The sequence below is a fragment of the Scheffersomyces stipitis genome, chromosome 1, assembly GCF_000209165.1.
Source record: "Scheffersomyces stipitis CBS 6054 chromosome 1, whole genome shotgun sequence".
Classification (NCBI taxonomy): domain Eukaryota; kingdom Fungi; phylum Ascomycota; class Pichiomycetes; order Serinales; family Debaryomycetaceae; genus Scheffersomyces; species Scheffersomyces stipitis.
Window position 1 is genome coordinate 1,481,163 of NC_009068.1, and position 17,994 is coordinate 1,499,156.

General features: G+C 41.0%; 6 protein-coding genes across 6 annotated transcripts; 1 reads left to right on the forward strand and 5 right to left on the reverse strand. All coding sequences in view use genetic code 12, as the record gives it.

Annotated features, from left to right (window-relative positions):
• Nucleotides 1-262: 262 nt before the first annotated feature.
• PWP1 (periodic tryptophan protein 1) lies at nt 263-2,105 on the forward strand. The gene has a single exon (XM_001387481.1). It carries the CDS (start codon nt 281-283, stop codon nt 1,979-1,981), a length of 1,701 nt encoding a protein of 566 aa, XP_001387518.2. The 5' UTR covers nt 263-280; the 3' UTR covers nt 1,982-2,105.
• A 56-nt stretch (nt 2,106-2,161) lies between these two features.
• PICST_34331 (hypothetical protein) lies at nt 2,162-2,842 on the reverse strand (the record flags this gene model as incomplete). Its single annotated transcript, XM_001387890.1, has 1 exon — nt 2,162-2,842. One exon carries the CDS (start codon nt 2,840-2,842, stop codon nt 2,162-2,164), a length of 681 nt encoding a protein of 226 aa, XP_001387927.2.
• A 571-nt stretch (nt 2,843-3,413) lies between these two features.
• On the reverse strand, nt 3,414-7,649 carry PICST_28545 (hypothetical protein; the record flags this gene model as incomplete). Its single annotated transcript, XM_001387891.1, has 1 exon — nt 3,414-7,649. One exon carries the CDS (start codon nt 7,647-7,649, stop codon nt 3,414-3,416), a length of 4,236 nt encoding a protein of 1,411 aa, XP_001387928.2.
• Nucleotides 7,650-8,354: 705 nt separating this feature from the next.
• Nucleotides 8,355-10,510, reverse strand: BEM1 (Bud Emergence Mediator; the record flags this gene model as incomplete). The annotated part of the gene is made up of 2 exons (XM_001387892.1): nt 8,355-10,135; nt 10,169-10,510. The coding sequence occupies 2 exons, from the start codon at nt 10,508-10,510 to the stop codon at nt 8,657-8,659; spliced, it is 1,821 nt and encodes a 606-aa protein (XP_001387929.2).
• A 2,331-nt stretch (nt 10,511-12,841) lies between these two features.
• HAP3.1 (CCAAT-binding factor, subunit A (HAP3)) lies at nt 12,842-13,273 on the reverse strand (the record flags this gene model as incomplete). Its single annotated transcript, XM_001387893.1, has 2 exons — nt 12,842-13,125; nt 13,183-13,273. The coding sequence occupies 2 exons, from the start codon at nt 13,271-13,273 to the stop codon at nt 12,842-12,844; spliced, it is 375 nt and encodes a 124-aa protein (XP_001387930.1).
• A 538-nt stretch (nt 13,274-13,811) lies between these two features.
• HAP1.1 (Fungal transcriptional regulatory protein) lies at nt 13,812-16,625 on the reverse strand (the record flags this gene model as incomplete). The annotated part of the gene is made up of 1 exon (XM_001387894.1): nt 13,812-16,625. One exon carries the CDS (start codon nt 16,623-16,625, stop codon nt 13,812-13,814), a length of 2,814 nt encoding a protein of 937 aa, XP_001387931.2.
• Nucleotides 16,626-17,994: the final 1,369 nt, after the last annotated feature.

Genomic DNA, 17,994 nt, shown 5'->3' on the forward strand with positions numbered 1-17,994 from the left:
AAACAACAATCTTATAAGATCCAACATCAACATGCACATTAATATATATGTACATATGATGCGTACTTACGAAAAGCTACTGCCGTAACTAATATCTGATTAGCTTTCTGAAAGATATGTCGGCATACGTTGAAGGTTTTCACGTGATCATCCACGAAATTTTCAGTCTGTATGCAGCACCTGAAAAAAGATTTAGAACTCATCTCCATTCTAGTGAAATATTTCGAGACTGAAGACATAGCACATCCCTAAACGGAAGACACTCAGTAGCATATAGAATATGATATCGTCCAGCGCTTGGGTTCCTAGAGGCTTTGCCTCCGAATTCCCCGAAAAGTACGAATTGGACGACGAGGAAATGGAAAGAATTACGGCCATGGCCAAATTGGAATTGGCTGATGCAAAAGAAGATTTGCACGAAGCCCAGGTTGAGGCTGGCGAAACTGACAAGTTGGGGGACCAGATCGATTTGGATGACGACTTGAAGGAATATGACTTGGAGAACTACGACAACGATGGAGCAGACAGCGAAGGAGAAGAAGTGACGATGTTCCCTGGGTTATCTAGCGAAGCCAAGTTCCACAAGGAAGACGGAGAAGGTTCTGATCCCTACTTGACTTTACCCACTGAAACTGATCTTCAGGAAGAAAAGAAAGAGTCACAGATCTATCCAACTGATAATTTGGTATTAGCCACAAGAACTGATGACGATGTTTCGTATTTGGACGTATACGTCTACGATGACGGTGCCGGGGCTCCAGATGGAGCCGAGGAAGAAGAAGAGGACAAACTCGATGCTGATGTAGCCAAGGGGATGGTCAGAGACTCCAATTTGTATGTGCACCATGATATCATGTTGCCAGCATTTCCCTTGTGTGTGGAATGGATTAACTTCAAACCTGGCTCTGAAGATGGATCTAATGTAGGTAACTTCGCTGCTGTAGGTACGTTCGATCCACAGATCGAGATATGGAATTTGGACTACATAGACAAGGCATTTCCTGACTTGATATTGGGAGAGCCAGATGCCAACTCATTTGCCGGAGCCGGCAAGAAGAACAAGAAGAAGAAGAAGAAGTCCCAGCATGTTACCACCCACCACACCGATGCGGTGTTATCGTTGTCACATAATAGAATACATAGATCGGTCTTGGCTTCGACTTCTGCCGACCACACCGTCAAGTTGTGGGATTTGAACAACGGCACTGCCGTCAGATCGTTGAACACTATCCACAACAACAAAACTGTAGCATCTTCTCAATGGCATTCGCAGGAAGCTTCGATCTTATTGACTGGTGGTTATGACAGCACTGTAGGCATTACTGATGTGAGAATTTCTGATGCCTCTAGTATGACCAAAAGCTACAATGTAGCACCTGGTGAAGAGGTCGAAAACGTCCACTGGGGCCATTCTTCAGTACCAGAGATTTTCTACGCTGGTACAGACAGTGGTAATGTCTATTGTTTCGATGTCAGACAGATGGAAAAACCATTGTGGACTTTGCATGCTCACGACTCTGGTATCTCTTCCTTGGATGTTAACGCGCACATCCCAGGAATGTTGATTACCAGTGCCATGTCCGAAAAGACAGTCAAGCTCTGGAAGGCTCCTGTTGAATCTGGCAAGGGTCCATCCATGGTCTTGTCTCGTGACTTCGGTGTAGGTAATGTATTGACAACTTCTTATGCTGGAGACATTGAAGTGGCTGGAAACTTGACAGTTGGTGGAGTCAGTGGAGCCTTGAAGATGTGGGACTCGTTTTCCAACAGCTCTGTTCGTAACTCTTTCCGTGATGAATTGAGACAACTCCAACGTCTGGCAAGAGACGAAGCCAAACAGGTTGGTCGTGCTTCGAGAATTGCAAGAAAATACCAGGGCTCTACCGGAGAATCTGTCATGACTGTTGAAGCCGGTGGTTTGGAAGATGACTCAGACTCTGATGGCGAAGATGCCAACGACGACATGGAAGATGAAGATTAAAATCTTCTTCAATTACCTCACCATTATCATACGATCATATGTGTATATTAGTAATAGCAGCTTATATAGAATGCATTATCACTTAACTAGATAACTGATTTTTCACAATAGATTCTTGGGCTATATATAGCTACTTCAGTTCATTTAATCTCACAATTTGTGACCATTGATAACTAGGCTTTATAAGCTTTTTTCAAAGGTTTCAATCAAGAAGTCGATCTCGGCACCACTGGAAATACCATCATTGATAATTCCGTCAACTGAGACAGTAGGAGTCACATGAGCTCCAACACCTCTTAAGTATCTCGTGAAATACTTCACGTCGTTGGTAGCTCCATTTCCACCATTGCGGGAATTTTCAATTCCCGATGTAGGTACGATTTGCAACTCTTTCAAGATCTCATCCTTGCCAATTGACAATTCCAAGTCCTTAGAAACTACATCGTAAATCTGTTCGTAGATCTCGTTTCTGTTCAATGTTACATTGTTCGAATCGTAGAACGCCTCCTTATTCTTGAAAAGAACATTAGATAAGTCCCAGAAGAGTTTATTAGTATCTCCATATTTTTCACTGCTGTCCCGCAAGAGCTTTGCGACAGCCAATGAAAACTCGTGGAGCAACACCGAGTTGGAGTGCCATGGCTGAATCACATTGACAAACACAAACTGGAATTGGTTGGGATGTTTATCTTGCAATTTGGGAATCACACTGTCGTTCAACTTGAAAAACAACTTAGCACTGAACGGACAATTGTAGTCCAAGTACAAGTTGACGATGTGCGGAGCCACGGGGTTCTTGGTGGCAGCAAGGGTCCTGGCCAGATGGTAGTAGTGAGTTAAGGAGTACTTTGGATTGATCATTGGAAAAAATAATGATAAGTTTCGGCCGTAAGATGTAATTCAGTTATAATTCAGTTATAATCAGTTATAATTGAGCTTCTGAGTAATACTCCGATGAAATTCAGTTATGACAAATCAGTAATTGAAGATAGCTACAAAACAGATAATTCAGTTCAATTGGAATAATTTACACGTAAATTGACTTTATTGTATATCTGACCTATGTTTCTTGAAATCAAGACCTCAGATCCTACAATAAGGAGTGAGATCCTTTTCTTTCCAGTTTTACTCCGCTCCGCATTAAATGTATATTTGTGGCTTCTGGGGTAATTTTTAACCCCAGTCTCGTGATTGAGAAAATGGTTGCGAATATATGGCTGCGAAAAATGCAGTGCTAATATAGTCAAATATTGTTCTCATTATTTAGTCAATTTAGTAGTATACGAATCGATAGTGCGAGGCTTGTATTATATATGAATACAAGCCTTATATATATCATGAAGTACCCGTCCATCATCTATTAGCAACTATATAACGCTGTGGATTACTTAGACTAGGTATTACGGTAATATAATGCAAAATTTCCTATGCATCACACATCATCTTCCGTATCAGACAGCAATATCCGGAGGGAATTACTAGAAATTTGGATTTTTCCGTTCGTAGTGAATTCAGTTCTCCTTTGATCATACTCCTGTCTTCTCGAATGCAAGATTTCAGGTGTGTTTTTGACCATTTCAAGAGGCCGATGCTCGTACTGTTCTTGTGACTCGTTTATTTCATCTCCACTGCATTCACCTTCGGTGTCCATATCATAAGTGTTCCTGTTGTCTTGATCTTCATCAGGATCTACCAAGTGATTCTTCACAAGGTGTATAGCAGTCGAAACTTCTGGAAGCCTGGCCATTTTGTTGGTATGCTCAGATATGAAATAAAATTCTGCCCGTTCGTTAGTAGAACGTGTTAGTCTTCTCAATGGCTGTTCATCCCAAGCAAGTGTCTTCTCTACGCCTGATCTTGTATCCGACTCAGGAGAACTCTTTCTGTATATTGGCACCTTCTTGGCAGATGGCAAAGTACTGGATGGGACAGCACGAAATTCCTTACCCAGTTTTGTCTTTGATGGAGTTGTAATTGATGCGGAGAGGCGTTTATCGCGAGTTTGAGTTTGATCATTCCGCTCTAGATGTTTAATCGGACTTGACAATAACCCACCAAACGAACCCCTCCTCAATTTTACTGTTGGCTCCATCGAAGTGCTGGTCTGCTGAAAGTCCGAAAGGTCAACAATTAAACTACTTTCTTGTCTTTGGTTAACAGAGGTTGAATTTAACATCAGGCTATGCTTCGATACAGTCATATCCAAAGACAGCCTGCCGTCAATATTCGAACTTTCATTGAGTGGCTGAACCGTATCTTCATTTTCATTCGATTCTGCTAGTTTCATCCTTGGAATTTCACTAGTTAAGTCGATAATTTCATTAGGCGCTTCACTTGTTAAACCTATAATACCAACATTATCAGAATTTACAGAGGTCATACTCGTGTGTTCCAAAGTTCCAAGAGTTTGACATCGAACTCCTTCAGTAGCGTTTAATGATTGCCCAGGTTCTAGTTCTCCTGTTTTTGGAGTAGTATTCAGCGATTTTGCCATGGAAGGTTCCTTCTCCAAGCCTGATTTGCTGCCACCATCATACAGTACTTGAGAAGACTTCAAATACCGACTAGACGGTTGCGTAACGGAATCCATCATCTGGGGTTTATGTACAACAACTTTTGCAGATGTTGGACTAGAATCTAGTCCAAACTCTTGCTCCTTCCTGACATTTTTACTTTCTCGTCGCTGTGTAAACATCTTTCCACTAGCCTTGGAGGCATTCGTAAGTCTAGCTATCTCAACAGATCTACCAGTTTCACCTGTAATTGCATTTTCAAACCTATAACCTGATTTGGAAATAGTATGGGACTTGGTCAATTCAGATGGAAGTGGAGGTTCTACTGGAATGAGATTTTCAGGAGATACAGCAGAAGCTTCAATTTCAAGTTCAATGGAATCAAGATTCCTTTTTGGAGATGGTGGTGGTGTCATCCTACCTCCAACAGAAGACTGACTACTTGCTGGTGGTACTATAGATGTATTGTAAATTCTTTGGGTAGTTTCCATGGGAGCAGAAATTTCATGGTTTTTTGTTACATGTCTCGGTACTGAAGCCTCCTCCCCTCTTTTTTCAACAGGATTGGCCGTTACTGTAAATGATCTGGTTGTACTCGTTGATTTAAGTTTAGATGAGGATTTCATAGTAGACACAGAAAAAGAACCTTGAATAGAAGATGGATTTTGAGGGAATAAAGGAGAAATCTTGTTCATACTAGCAACGGTATCTTGACTACTCATTGGGGGTTCAGACATGCTCACATTTGAGATACTTTCTGAGTTATGTTGAACATACGGTAAATTCCGTTGATTCAGTAGATTTTGTTTGATTGCTTGAAGTCGTTGGACCAGCGAGAGTGAAAGAGCCGAATGAAAAGCAACTGCATCCTCCAGGCTAACTAGCCCGTCTAAATTGAAGGGGCCAGATTGAATTGGGAGCGACTTAAAAAAGTTACTATACTCTTGAGCCAGTTGGGACTTACTAACTCCAACTTGTGATAACCCCTGTCTTGGACTTTCACTACATGAATCATAACTGCTAGATGATTTCTGACGCTTTTCTGGTGTTAACGAAAACAGTGGTTGTATCTTTCTCTTATTTGGCTTGCCTTTGTTGGATGCCACTTTATCGCAACCTATATCCGGCTTACGTGTTTGTTCAATCTTCGCCCTTAGCAAAGCTTGAAGCGTAACATTGCATGACTTCGGAGTATTAGGCGATGTCATTTTCTTCTCCCCTTTAGCTTTGCTCTTCGGTTTGCTGAATCCTGAGGTTGTAGATGTCGAAGTTCTGTCGTCATTTGGTTCTCGTATTTCATTTACATTTTTATCCAATGATTCCAACAAGTTGCTTTGAACATTTGGAAACGAACTTTCAATCACATTGTTGCCATTTACTGAAATAGGCTTAGTAGTAGATCCATCCGCAATGCTCTTCTTGTTGGGATATGGTGGTTCAAATAATGAAGATAATTTCGAATTTTTGGAACCATTCGTCATTGGAACATCTTCTGTTGACCCTTTATGCTTCTGAGTTGTCACAGCAACTCTACTGGGAGACTGGACCACTTTATCATCTTCAATTCTTTTCTTTGGAGGTTTTTGATACTTATCTGATGCATCAACTTCGATACTGCGTTTTATAGGAGTTTCCAAAATATTATATGTTGGTTCTATTGTAATAGCGGATGCGTCATTTATAAAAGGGGCTTTGCTATTTGAATCGTTGTTCAGATTGGTGATGTCTCTGAATTGAGGAATTGCATTGGATTCAGGTACATTACATTGAACTTCATTGACCCAGGGTGATTTTGAAGCTTGAGAAGTGCCAGAAGCACCAAACTGCAACGACACTGCTTGAGGTCGAGAGAAACCAGAATCTCCGTTCAGCTGAAGGTACTCTTTTGATGTCAATCTATCTTCATTTAAACTCGGAACCGGGGAATTTGCCTGCAAATGTTTGATATAGTTTGCTGTGCTAGAAACCTTGCTTGAAGAACCTTGTGAACCAGGCTTTCCTTGAACATTCACTGCATAAGCCCTCTGTAAATTCAATTCGCTTTGTAGATCGTCGGATTTCTTTTGGACTTGTTCAGATGATACTCCTGCAGAACTTGTACTGTTTTCTGGGGAGCCACTCTTACCCAATTTACTTTTAATCCGTAATTTTGAAAATGGAGAACTACTAGAATGTAAAGTTGAACCCTTACTTTTTATAGTTGGGCTCTGTTTCTCTCCAAATGGAATTCTAGATCGGGAAGTCTTCTTACTTATTCTAATAGGACTTTTCTCGTGCGTAATAACCTTAGCTGATTCTGGAGTTTTCTCATTTTTAAGTATTTCAGCTTCATGCTCAGATGAAGAGGAAAATGCATCTCTATGGAGTACATCAGATGAATGTGCAATATTGCTACGCTCGGACTCTATTTTGCGTTGAAGCAACACAGAAAGCAGCACTGGCGACAGCCTATCTGTTTCAGTATCGGAAGTTAGATCTAGATACAGAATCGACTCACTACAATGTACTTTGAGCTTGTTCAATTTGGCGTACTTGTTTCCATGCTTGGAAATAGAACTGGTCTGCTTCATTTGAGATACCAACTCTGCAGGTGTTGATGATGTAGATCTCTTTGCCATTTTGCTTGTAGGAATGAAAGGCTCGGAATCGCTTTGTTCAGTCAAAGAGGTATCAGAGATTACCTTATCTCTACTTTTTTCACGTTTGAAAGATGTCATTTGGTTGAGATAGGAAACCTGTGCATTTGATTGAATCTTCTGATCCTGTTCAGTTTTTACATCATCATACTTTATCTGTTGTTCGTCATAATATTGGTTGCTTTTGAAATCATATAGCAGACTTAAAAATTGAAATGAATCCTCATAATTAGAACGAAAACGGTCTTGTGATTCATACTTCGTCAGATTCTGTTGGTGATGTTGATATATTCGTTGTGGTGGGGATGGTGGTGACCGTTGACTCTGACCTGTACTTGCAACACTAGGCTCCAAAACCCTTAGTTTAGGTCTCTGGATCGATTCTTCTGTCCGACTTGGTTCCTTCTTATCGGGGTTATCGTTTCCCAAAAGAACTCTGCGAATACCACGTAACGCCAGAAACACATCCAGTATAAGTGACGGCCTCTTATCAAGTCCGTTGGCTCTTTCGTGGCTCATAGCGATAATCTATGTGGATAAGCTGTGGTCCATTATAATATATTTAACCTAGAATATCTTTTTGAGAAAAACTAGAGATGAGTCTGAAGAGAACACGTAGCGAATATTTCAGATGTGACAGATCGTCGAGGAGGTGGGAATTTTATCTTACAAGCAGTGACTCTGAATTTACAAACAGATTTACCTATGGAGTATCCCAGATAGCGGTGGACAAGAATATGTTACAAAACAGTATTAGCTAATTCTATTTTGAATTTTTCCCGAATCGTATATGAAGTGCGTTTTTCTCGCCTAAAGATAGTCCTGTCAAAGGAGCATAAGCTATTTTGTCTACCAGAAATAAACCAGACGCGATTCGAAACTGATTTGTATTTATAGTAAAAAGAATGATAATAAAGATGATAATAGATATGTCTAGGTTGTGCTGACAAGGTCAGCTGTGAATATGAAAATAGATATGGTGACTCAACGTCTGTACCGTGATTGAGAGACAGAATTTAGAATACTCTGAAGCCGTACAGTTTGATACTCTTTCAATGATGTTCAAAGATGATATTCAAATTAATTGTTGTATTTACATTACTGCCATATAACGAAGGCATGAAGTGGTACAATATGATGATGTGTTCTATTAAATATGACTATACACTCTACTATATAGTGTTATTAAGTGATAGTATACAATTACAGATGTTGGTATTCTATAATTGTTTAAGGGTATGCTAAGTATGATTATGATTATGAATATGATTATGATTGTGAATGACAGCACACATCTTATGCTCACACACGTTATTAATACATTACGATAGTACAATTCGTAGATTACTAGCTAGCATTACTTTCATGAGGGTACAATCGCACATCTTCTATACCTATCCGGGCTACTGCGATGGCAATACCAAAGAGAATATCAATTTCACTTTCTGTCAGAAGCTAAAACAGATCTATAATACATAGGGGGTCCATGGAAATGCGTGATAAGTCGTGAGCAATGAGAGTTGTGTCTAGGCAAGAATTACCAACTTACACTTGTCGAACAAAATGCGGTGGAACTTGTCGTCGTCGTCGACCTCAAACTCCTTTAGCTTCTGAATGTGGACATCGTCAAACTCATCGTCTACAATGTTGTTTTCGTTGACAAAGTCGTCGTAGTCGTTCTTCAAGAACAACTGTATATCCTGTGCCAATCTGCCATGGCCACTCTCGGGATCGTCTAAGTCTAACCGCTTGTAGAGCTTTGTCTTCAAATCTTGCAAACGCAAATTCGTAGGCAATAACAATACAAAGATATCCTCGTCGTAATAAAACTTGACTTTGACCTTGGACTGCTTCGTATCCGAACTATTGTTGGATAATTGGGTGGGCAACCCACTGGCAGCATTGATGTTGGCGCTAGATGAAGACCTTGATCTGTCAGGTACAGATTCAGCTGACGTAGGTGTACTGGAGGTTCTTGTCTGACTGGAGTTGTTGTGGAAATTAGAATATTGCGATAATCTGTCTTGTTGATAGTTCGATTGCTGACTTATAGGCTTGGAAGTTCTTCCATTATTATTGGCATTATTGTTGTTATTGTTGTTATTGTTGTTGGCGTTGGCATGGTTGGTCTGATCTACTCCTTCTGAGGTTTCTTTGTCGAAGCCGTTATCCAACACTTCAAAGAGTCGCAACACTTCCTCAGAACGGGAGATATGCACTGGCAAAGCGATCAAGTTTCTCAAGTAGTAGTCCAACTTCTCCCTTCTCAACTTGGAGATACTGTCATTAACATTGATCAATGGACCAGGGATCGAAGGAATGATACGTTTAGAGTTCTCAATCTTACCAGCTTCGTAAGGAAACAACTCCAAAAGCTTTACCTGCAAGTCATAGAAGTCCTGATAGTATCTGTACAAGTTTCTGACCTTGCCGTTGGAGAGACGGGCTATAATGAGGTACTGGTATCTGCCATGGTCCAACTGGTACGAGTCGACACCTACTTCTACAATGGTGGTGTTTGATGAGCTAAGAGAAGAGCGGTTAGAACCTTCAGTGTTACCTTCGAAAAACTGAGTATTGGAAGAAACAGGTGGAGTCTGGCTATTGGAGATGGATCCCAACGGAATTGTCAGAGCCTGGTATTTGGCTGTCTGATCCTTCCATTGTTCCACTGTTGGGATTTTGAAACTGTCGATTGCTCTGGCTACTGCTTCCTTATCTGAAGTATCAACATCAGGCTGATTGCTAAGAGGATTGAGAAGATCGATTATCTTGACGTACGAAACAGGAACCAAACCTGGGCCTCCCAAACGATTTATTGGCTTGGCTATGAACCATTCGTGATCGTGATGAGCACAAATGATCAAGTTTTCGCCTGGACGAATGGACAATTCGTCCTCCCTTTCAGCAGTAAACTCGTACAACGTTACGGCGTAAAGCGTTTGGTTCAGATTACGATTATGCGCATGGCCCAGCGGACCATGGGTGATGGCAGGGGGGACGCCCTGAGTTCCAGCCAAGGGAGAGTCGTCTGTCACTGGTCTGGAACGGTTAAAAACTTCGAAATACGAAATAGGAACCATTCCACGGGCATGGGTCATAGGATTGGTAGCCTCGTACCAGCCGTTGGAGTTGTCAGAGTTGAAGTTGTCAGAATCATCAGTGAGAACGTGAAAGAAGTCACCTTTGGAAAACTTCAATTCGCCAGGTCCCTGTGGAGTGTAATCGTACAAGGCCCGAATTACTTTCTTGGGCAGTTGGAGAACGGAATCAACATCGTAGCCTGGCTGGGCTGAGCTGGATGAGACACGTGAAATCAGATGCTTGGGCAGACTGGCAGATGACAGCTGTCTCTTGCTTCTTCGGAACGATTTGATCATAATTGGATTATTGTGATTGCAATTGTAGTAACTGGTAAATTGGGACTAGATTGTGTGGAAATTTACGACTTTGTAGGTGAAACTAACTGAGTGAGAAATTGCACTGAAAATTGAACAAACAATTGAATGGCTCGGGGTTGAACAGGTGGATTGTGATTTGATTTTGGGACTGTTATTGGTTGGGTAGCAGTGACAGTCGTAGAATGGTGGTAGTATCAAAGATGGGTTGGAGAAATACGTCAGAACGTATGCTAATATTAGACTGGTACAATAATACAATTATGTGATGCTATAAAGCTCTGCAATTCTGAGACTGTGGATACTAAACAGAACTCGCTTATTTGCTGATGGATCAGGCGGCTGTGAAAGTGCAATGTACAATGTACGAGCCGTGGTGGTTCCACTGTTGAGGTTTGTTGATGAAGATGGTAAAAAAAACTCAAACAAGGATTGCTTCTTTTCTACCATGAAATGCTGCTCCCAAAGCAGAGTAGATGGGATTTCAGCGTGATTCGCGGTCGTGCCACGCCCAGCAGGTACTAAATGGTGAGTGAGCTGCATTTGAAATAGCGACAAAATGCTGGTAGTCGCGGCTTCGCTCGCGGTGCTGTGGTGGGACGCTGGCACCGTTGGGAAAACTATGGGGGTACCAGGGGCACACACAGAGATGGCAGGAATAATTATTGGGCTTGAATAATATGCGTTTTGGCACAAATTGTAATTATGAGACACAGTTTGGTGATAGTTTGGTGTAACGAGGGAGTTTCTAAATTACAAAAGCCGGAAAAGTGGTCGTGAGTGCTACATTGTGAATATGTTGCATGCCTTTCCCTGAGATTTCTTGGAATATTAGCTCTCTTTCTCGCGGCATTTGAATAAGTTCCGCAAGAAATCTACCACTAATTCTCCCGCTAAATTCCACCGCTTAGCCAGAAGGCTCAGGAGAATTGTTCTAGCGACAAAAATAGTTTAGGGCAATTACAGCGCTGAGTAGCCGAGAGCTGAACAACAAGCAGCCCGCTACTGGTTTTATTCATTGAATTGTCTATTATAGTCTATATAGATTCTTCTTCACTGTGTCATCTACGAGCTCTAAGCATTGACGACTCCGAATCGTCACCCAAAATCTGTCTCTGGTTCTGTCTATCTGGCTTTAGTCGCGTACTTTTTTGCCTTGTACAAATAATATTACCCTTCTGGGCGAAATTCTGTCACCTCTTCTGCCACCTTTAAGCATCTAGCCACCATCTTTTGAATGGGGCCATTCTAATTCAAGATTTGTGACTTGGTTAAAAGTCCCAGACATAATTTGTTTGAACTTGCTGTTTGGTGTAGTTTCTGATCCACTGACTCTTTTATTTTTTATATCTTATCATGATCCTTATTGACCGTTTCAACTTCGTTCGAAATAATTTCACCTCCACATAAGCCTGCTTCATATGCAGATTCCCATTAGCACCACCAAGCTGCTAGCCTCGGGCTGTTGTTACCATTTGGGGAATTAACTCTGGGTTATTCCGTGCATGAGTCTTCTAGTCTTCTAGACTCTGCTAAAAAACGGATACTAGTGTTGGAAATTTCATGCTTACTTAATTTTACTTTTCGAACTGTATTGCACCCATTCCGTTATCCGAATTCCACCTTCTATCTCTGTAACATTCTCTAGATTTGCATTTAATTATTTCTTTGATATGGCGTAAGCTTTTAGGCTTCCAATGTAGTTCCTTCCTTCTGTTTTCTCTGTTCATAAATTATCTTTCTTTCTTTATTAGGCGACTTTCTTTTAATGATGAATGGTCAACTCAGTATGTCCTGCTTGCATGAATAGTCTTCAAATTGTCTGTCGGTATGTTGCAGATAATATGTTCTTGATTGGCCAGCTAAATCAGTTCCTCCCATTCCTGTTCTCCTAGTGTAGCCAAACTGGAAGCCTCATTCAAACTACTCTTCCTTGTCTTATCTTCTCCCGTTTCTGGAAGATATGAACCTTTTTGTGACCCAAGTGTTACAAACCCTGAACTTTCGGGTATCAATGTATTGGTACTAGTTCCGTCGAAATTGATAAATTGGGAAAATCCTTCGCTGACGTTGGTTATACGGTCGATGGTAGTAGCCAGCTGTAATCCTACAGTTTCGAAGTATTGAGGTGATCCCTCGCCCGTTGATTTTGAATAGGATGAAGAAAGCTCGGAATCATCATAGTCGCCTGTCTCAAGATAGTCTTCTGAACTTTCGTTCTTCAATTTTGACTTCATCGTGGTACTCTTTTTCCTTTTCTTCTTCTTGGGTGGCCTCTTCATTGCCTCTTCTTGCTCGTACTAATAAATCATGTTAGTATTGATCTTGACATTTGAAAAATGTTGTGTAATTACTTACTTGACGGTATTTGGCTAGATAAATCTTTAAAGTCTCAGCATAATTTTCAAAACCGAGGATATACATTGACCAGAGAATATCTTCACCATTTAGGGTTTTTCTCTTTTCAAGTTTACATTTGTCTGCTGCCTGACTGGTTATGAAAGATATAAACTCAGACACACATTCCTGGACACATTCTTTGGATTCTTTTGATAATTTGGCGTGGGATGGTAGAGCCTTTTTCATCACACGTCCGACTAGATGGTGTTAGCATAAGTTAAGGAAAATTGAATGAATGCTTATAGAAGACGTACCATTGGCAATCGGAAGGAATCGGTCTTGTTCCTTGATCTCATAGTCGTTGTTCAACCAATCTTTGTCTACTGGCGAAGTTGGCTGGCTCATGGGTTATATACAAAAATCTATAAAACTTTCCTTGTATTATCAAGACTTTGAAGAGGATAATATAGAAACCAAACTTATACTCATGTCTTCTAATAAAGAAGTGAAGAATCTACAAGTATATTAAAAGTGAAAAAATGTGGATTGATGCAAATTATTAAATGCGACCTCGGCAAACGAAAAATTTCAGACAGATAAAGTCCGATCTGATAACTTCTCTACAACGGCTTTTCTCTTGTGCACGGCAATACACCAGAACAGCACCTGAAATACTTTTCATTTCTGTCCCCTCGAATTTGTAATTCAATTTGACTTCACGGTTGGCTTGCTTATGTCTCTCTTCCTCGATTAAATATTTTTTATGAGCATTTCTTGGGCCCGGCTGTATCGCCTTAAAGATTTGGAAGATTCAATTTAGAAATAATTTGATTTATTTTAATTGCTAATTACATTTACATGATTAAATTGCCATGTAGGTGTTATTGAGGTAGTAAAACCAATATAAAACATAGTAATACATAATGTCATTAAATACATGCTCTTAATTTTTGGTACCTTGTTCTAGCTTTTCAATACACCTCTTGATATAATCCAGATAAATTTCACAATCGCTCATTTCTTCCTTCCAGTAATCAAATAAAATCAACGAATGTTCGAATCCAGCAATTATGTCATTTTTGTTTATTACAACGTTGAACATATCCATAACATCGTTCATCGAAGAAATCTCGGGCACTTGCGAAAGGAATGCTCTCATTCCTTCGTCTGCAGTTGCCACTTGTAACATCTCTTGCAACTTATTGTACAATAAGAACTGGAAAACATTACCAATGAAAAGATTTCTCAAATAGTACCACAGGCCAGGGTGTCTATGTGCTCCCAATTTTGGAATATTCATTTTGGGCAAAGAAATCAAGTTCTGCAAAAAGATCCTCAAGATCCGAGATCGAGCCAAAGGAAGACTTTTCAAGCAAAAACTGTTTTCGTCATCAAAGTCTTCGTCTTTGTCACTTTTATCTTTGTTGGTGTACTCTATCACGTTAGAGAAATCTTCGTCCGGATACTGTCTCTGGTAAAACAAGGGTGCATTAATCAAATTAAAGTAGTCCATCTCCAAGTCTGCGTCCGAGGGGTTTGTTTCACCGGAAAAGGAATTCGGAACTGAGCCAGCTGAGTCGGGAGATTCCATTGCATTTAGATTGTTCATCGATACAGAAGTAATATTGGCTTGTGCACCCATGACTGAAATTGCAGCTTCCATCAATTCGGTAATGGGGATTTTATCTTCTAAAAGCAAGTAGATGATAGGGCGGAACAACAATAACTTGGAGGTTATAATTCTTGTCTTTATGAACATGATTGATTCGGATTGGGCTCGAATCAAGAGGTCATCGTCTATCAAAAAATCGTCTAATGTGTCAAACACATCGGCATCACTGCTAATATTCAGTTGTTTTTTCTCATACTTCTTCTTCATACGTCTGTGGATTTGATCGACGTTAATTTCTTGGAGAACAAAGTTTCTAATTTGGGGACTCAATGAATTGATGATCCCGTTGTACTGATTTAGATACTTTATGAAGATAATCCATGCAGATTCATTAGCAAAACTATCCTGGTCCCAAAGGTTTCTCAAACGGCTTTCATATGAGTATATTTCGTCAAACATCTTGTTGTCCACCTTGCGCACTGCAATTTCAGTGAGAAAATAGTACCAGGAATATTCATCTTCATATTTGTTGGCGAGCTTAATGCATGCTTCGCTGTGATTCAGTTTTATTTCATCAGATAAAGGATCAGGAATCTTGGGGAAAGAAGTTGGAGGCACTTGTTGTGTGATGCCAGATACGGGTACATACGGTGATAGTTCCACTCTCAACTCACACTCCAACTTCAAGCAAGACCAGAAGAGACGATCTATCATTTCCTTTTTCGATGCACCCAAGGCATTATCGGTATTAATTGGATCACCCCTCCTCATGTTGATATAGTACATCATATGCTGGCATGCGGTTGAGATATGTCTGTACGCCAATAATGGAGTCATGGTATATAAGTAGTACTGGTTCAAAAGAAGATGGAACTCGACTGCTCTTAAGGAACTCTGGTCAACGGTGAAGGGAAATGCAGTGCGTAACAACTCCGCATATCTGATCAAGAGAATTGAGATTTCGAGTCTGTCGCGTCTCACGTCTTGAACGCCATTGAAGGCACTGGAGTCTGAAAGGCAGCCTATGGCGATGGACTTTCTCTCTTCTATAGAGCTGTCGAATTTAGTCAAATTCTCCAATTGCACTGGAGTGGAAACTACTCCGAGAGCACAAATCACTATGATGTTGGGAACAGAAAGACACAACGTCTTAAATGCTCTACGACGGAAAGGCGTATCTTCCAAGTTGTTTGCTCTAAGAGCATCAAGCACAACTCGTGGAAGCTGGTCAGATTCTGGATTTTCCAGATCGTAAGACTCCAATATCTGGATGAAACTGAACAGTTTATAATGAGAAGTCAAGCATTTGTAGATCTCTAAGGACTCGAACAACTCCAAGGTGTCCAAGATTGGGATCTTGGAGTGGCAATTTACAAAGAATGAGTTGACGATATTGGAAAAGTTCTTGCTCAACAACCCCTCAAGAGATTTGGTCCTGAGGAGTCGTGATTCTAGAGTTCCGTTACGATTAACGGCGACAATCGACCGATTGTACATTTTAATGAGACTGTTGGATACTCTATCGGTTTCTTCTGGTGTATCACCAAAGCATTTGATGAAGTACTTCCACCTCAAGATCGAGGTTATCGACATGTCCCAGATGCAGTTGTCGAAATGAAACTCTCGATGTTCTGAACCGTATTGTCTTCTTTTTGAAGCGGAACCCGATCCTGAGCCGGACGCAGTAGTACCTGAACCTGGGCCAGGACCTGAGCCTGGGCCAAGTTCTTCTGGAGTCGAAGATTCAAGTCCGTTGACATTTTTGAGATCGCGCAAGTCGCGGAGAATCACATCCAACTTGGTCAAGATGTTTAATGACGCTGGATCATAGCTTGAATAGTCTTTCTGCTGATCATCGGTACGGTAGTGACAGTTCATGTTGCCGTTCTTGACACAAGACCCGCATCGCGGCCTGACATTGTCACACTTGATCTTCTTCAAACGACAAGTGTCGCACGCAGTAAGAGCTCTTTTTCGTGGATATGTGGCAGATGCCCGCGAAGATGCACCCATTAGTGAAGTTGAAGTACGCTTGCGAACATTTTCTATATTCGCACTGTGTGCCTGTGGTGGTGTATTGTAAAGGGGTTGGCCCATTTGCTGTGGAGGATTTATCTGGTTTGGGATTGGACCACGGCCAGGCATGTTGACCTGGCCACCGATTGCAATTTGGTTTTGGATATGGTTGAGGTTCTGTTGAATTCCCGGCTGTAGATTTTGGATTTGATTTTGTTGTATATTTTGTTGTAGACTCTGTTGTAGTTGATTCTGCTGTAAGTTGTGCTGTATTTGGCCAATCTGGTTTATTTGCTGTGTCTGGGCTGGTGGAGATAAAGGGGCCATTGAGCCCGGTCCCATCCCACTGCTACTGTTATTATTCATACTGCTACTACTGCTGTTGCTGTTGCTGTTGCTTAATTGCTGCTGCTGCTGTTGTTGGTAGTACGGATTCGGGCCGGGTGTCGGCACTTGTCCATAGTATGGACCTGCTCCAGGGGGCCCCTGAAGTTGATGTGGTGGAGGAGGTCCTCCCTGCCCCATGGGAGGCTGGTAGTAGTTGGGGTTCATGGCGTAGTACGGGTTGTGAGCCATGAACTGTTGGCTCTGGTTCAGTTGAGGCTGTAGATGTTGATGCGGAGGCAAGGAAAGTGGAGCTTTGTGCCCGGATGCCTTGGAGTCTTCGGGCTCTGACTTGATTCCGTCCATGAAATCGGAGTTAGGTATGAAGGGTTGGAAAATTCACCGAGAATAAAACGAACTGCCGTATAAGCTTTGGCCAGAGAAAACAATGTCGAAAACAAAGAAGGAAAAATCAACGAAGATGTTCAAAAGCAATAATAAAAGCAAAGAAACTGAGTTCCAAATAAAATATTGTAATATTAAAACAGTAGAAATGGTCTACCTAAAATATCCGAAATAGAAGAAAAACAAAACTGTATCAAACCCTGATTAAAAAATGGATATGGCACAAAAGATTGGGTAACGGAAATCTCGTACTGTGCCAAGCATGTTACCTGGCTAGAGAAAATAGTCGAAATTACTGCGAATTATATACGGCAGATATATCTGAAAAAAGACTTCAATATGGTGCCATCGGGGCCAGTTGAACCGGAGACGAGAGATTGCTTTGCCATCGAAACCATCTTCCCACTGCAAAATGGCGTCTCTACAGTTTATTTTCCTCCTTCCTTGTTTTTTTTCTACTGTGCTCTGGACTTCTCTCTTTTCGTGCATTTCAGTTTTATCTTTTCTTCCACTCTATCCAGCTCTTTTCGAACAGTAGGTTTTCAGCCGGAGAGTGCCGATCTTCTGAAATAAAACGCAGGCTAAATTGTAATTATAATTCTATTCTATGTTCCCGCCAATTACACTCAAGGTGGCATCAATATTTTTCATTCGTATCAGATTCGTACTCTTTGTCTCGATCTTCGGCTTGCCCTTTGTTACAATCTCCACAATTACATTGCGGCGATACGAGAAATTCTCAAAGTTTATTCTGCGCCTAGCACATTTT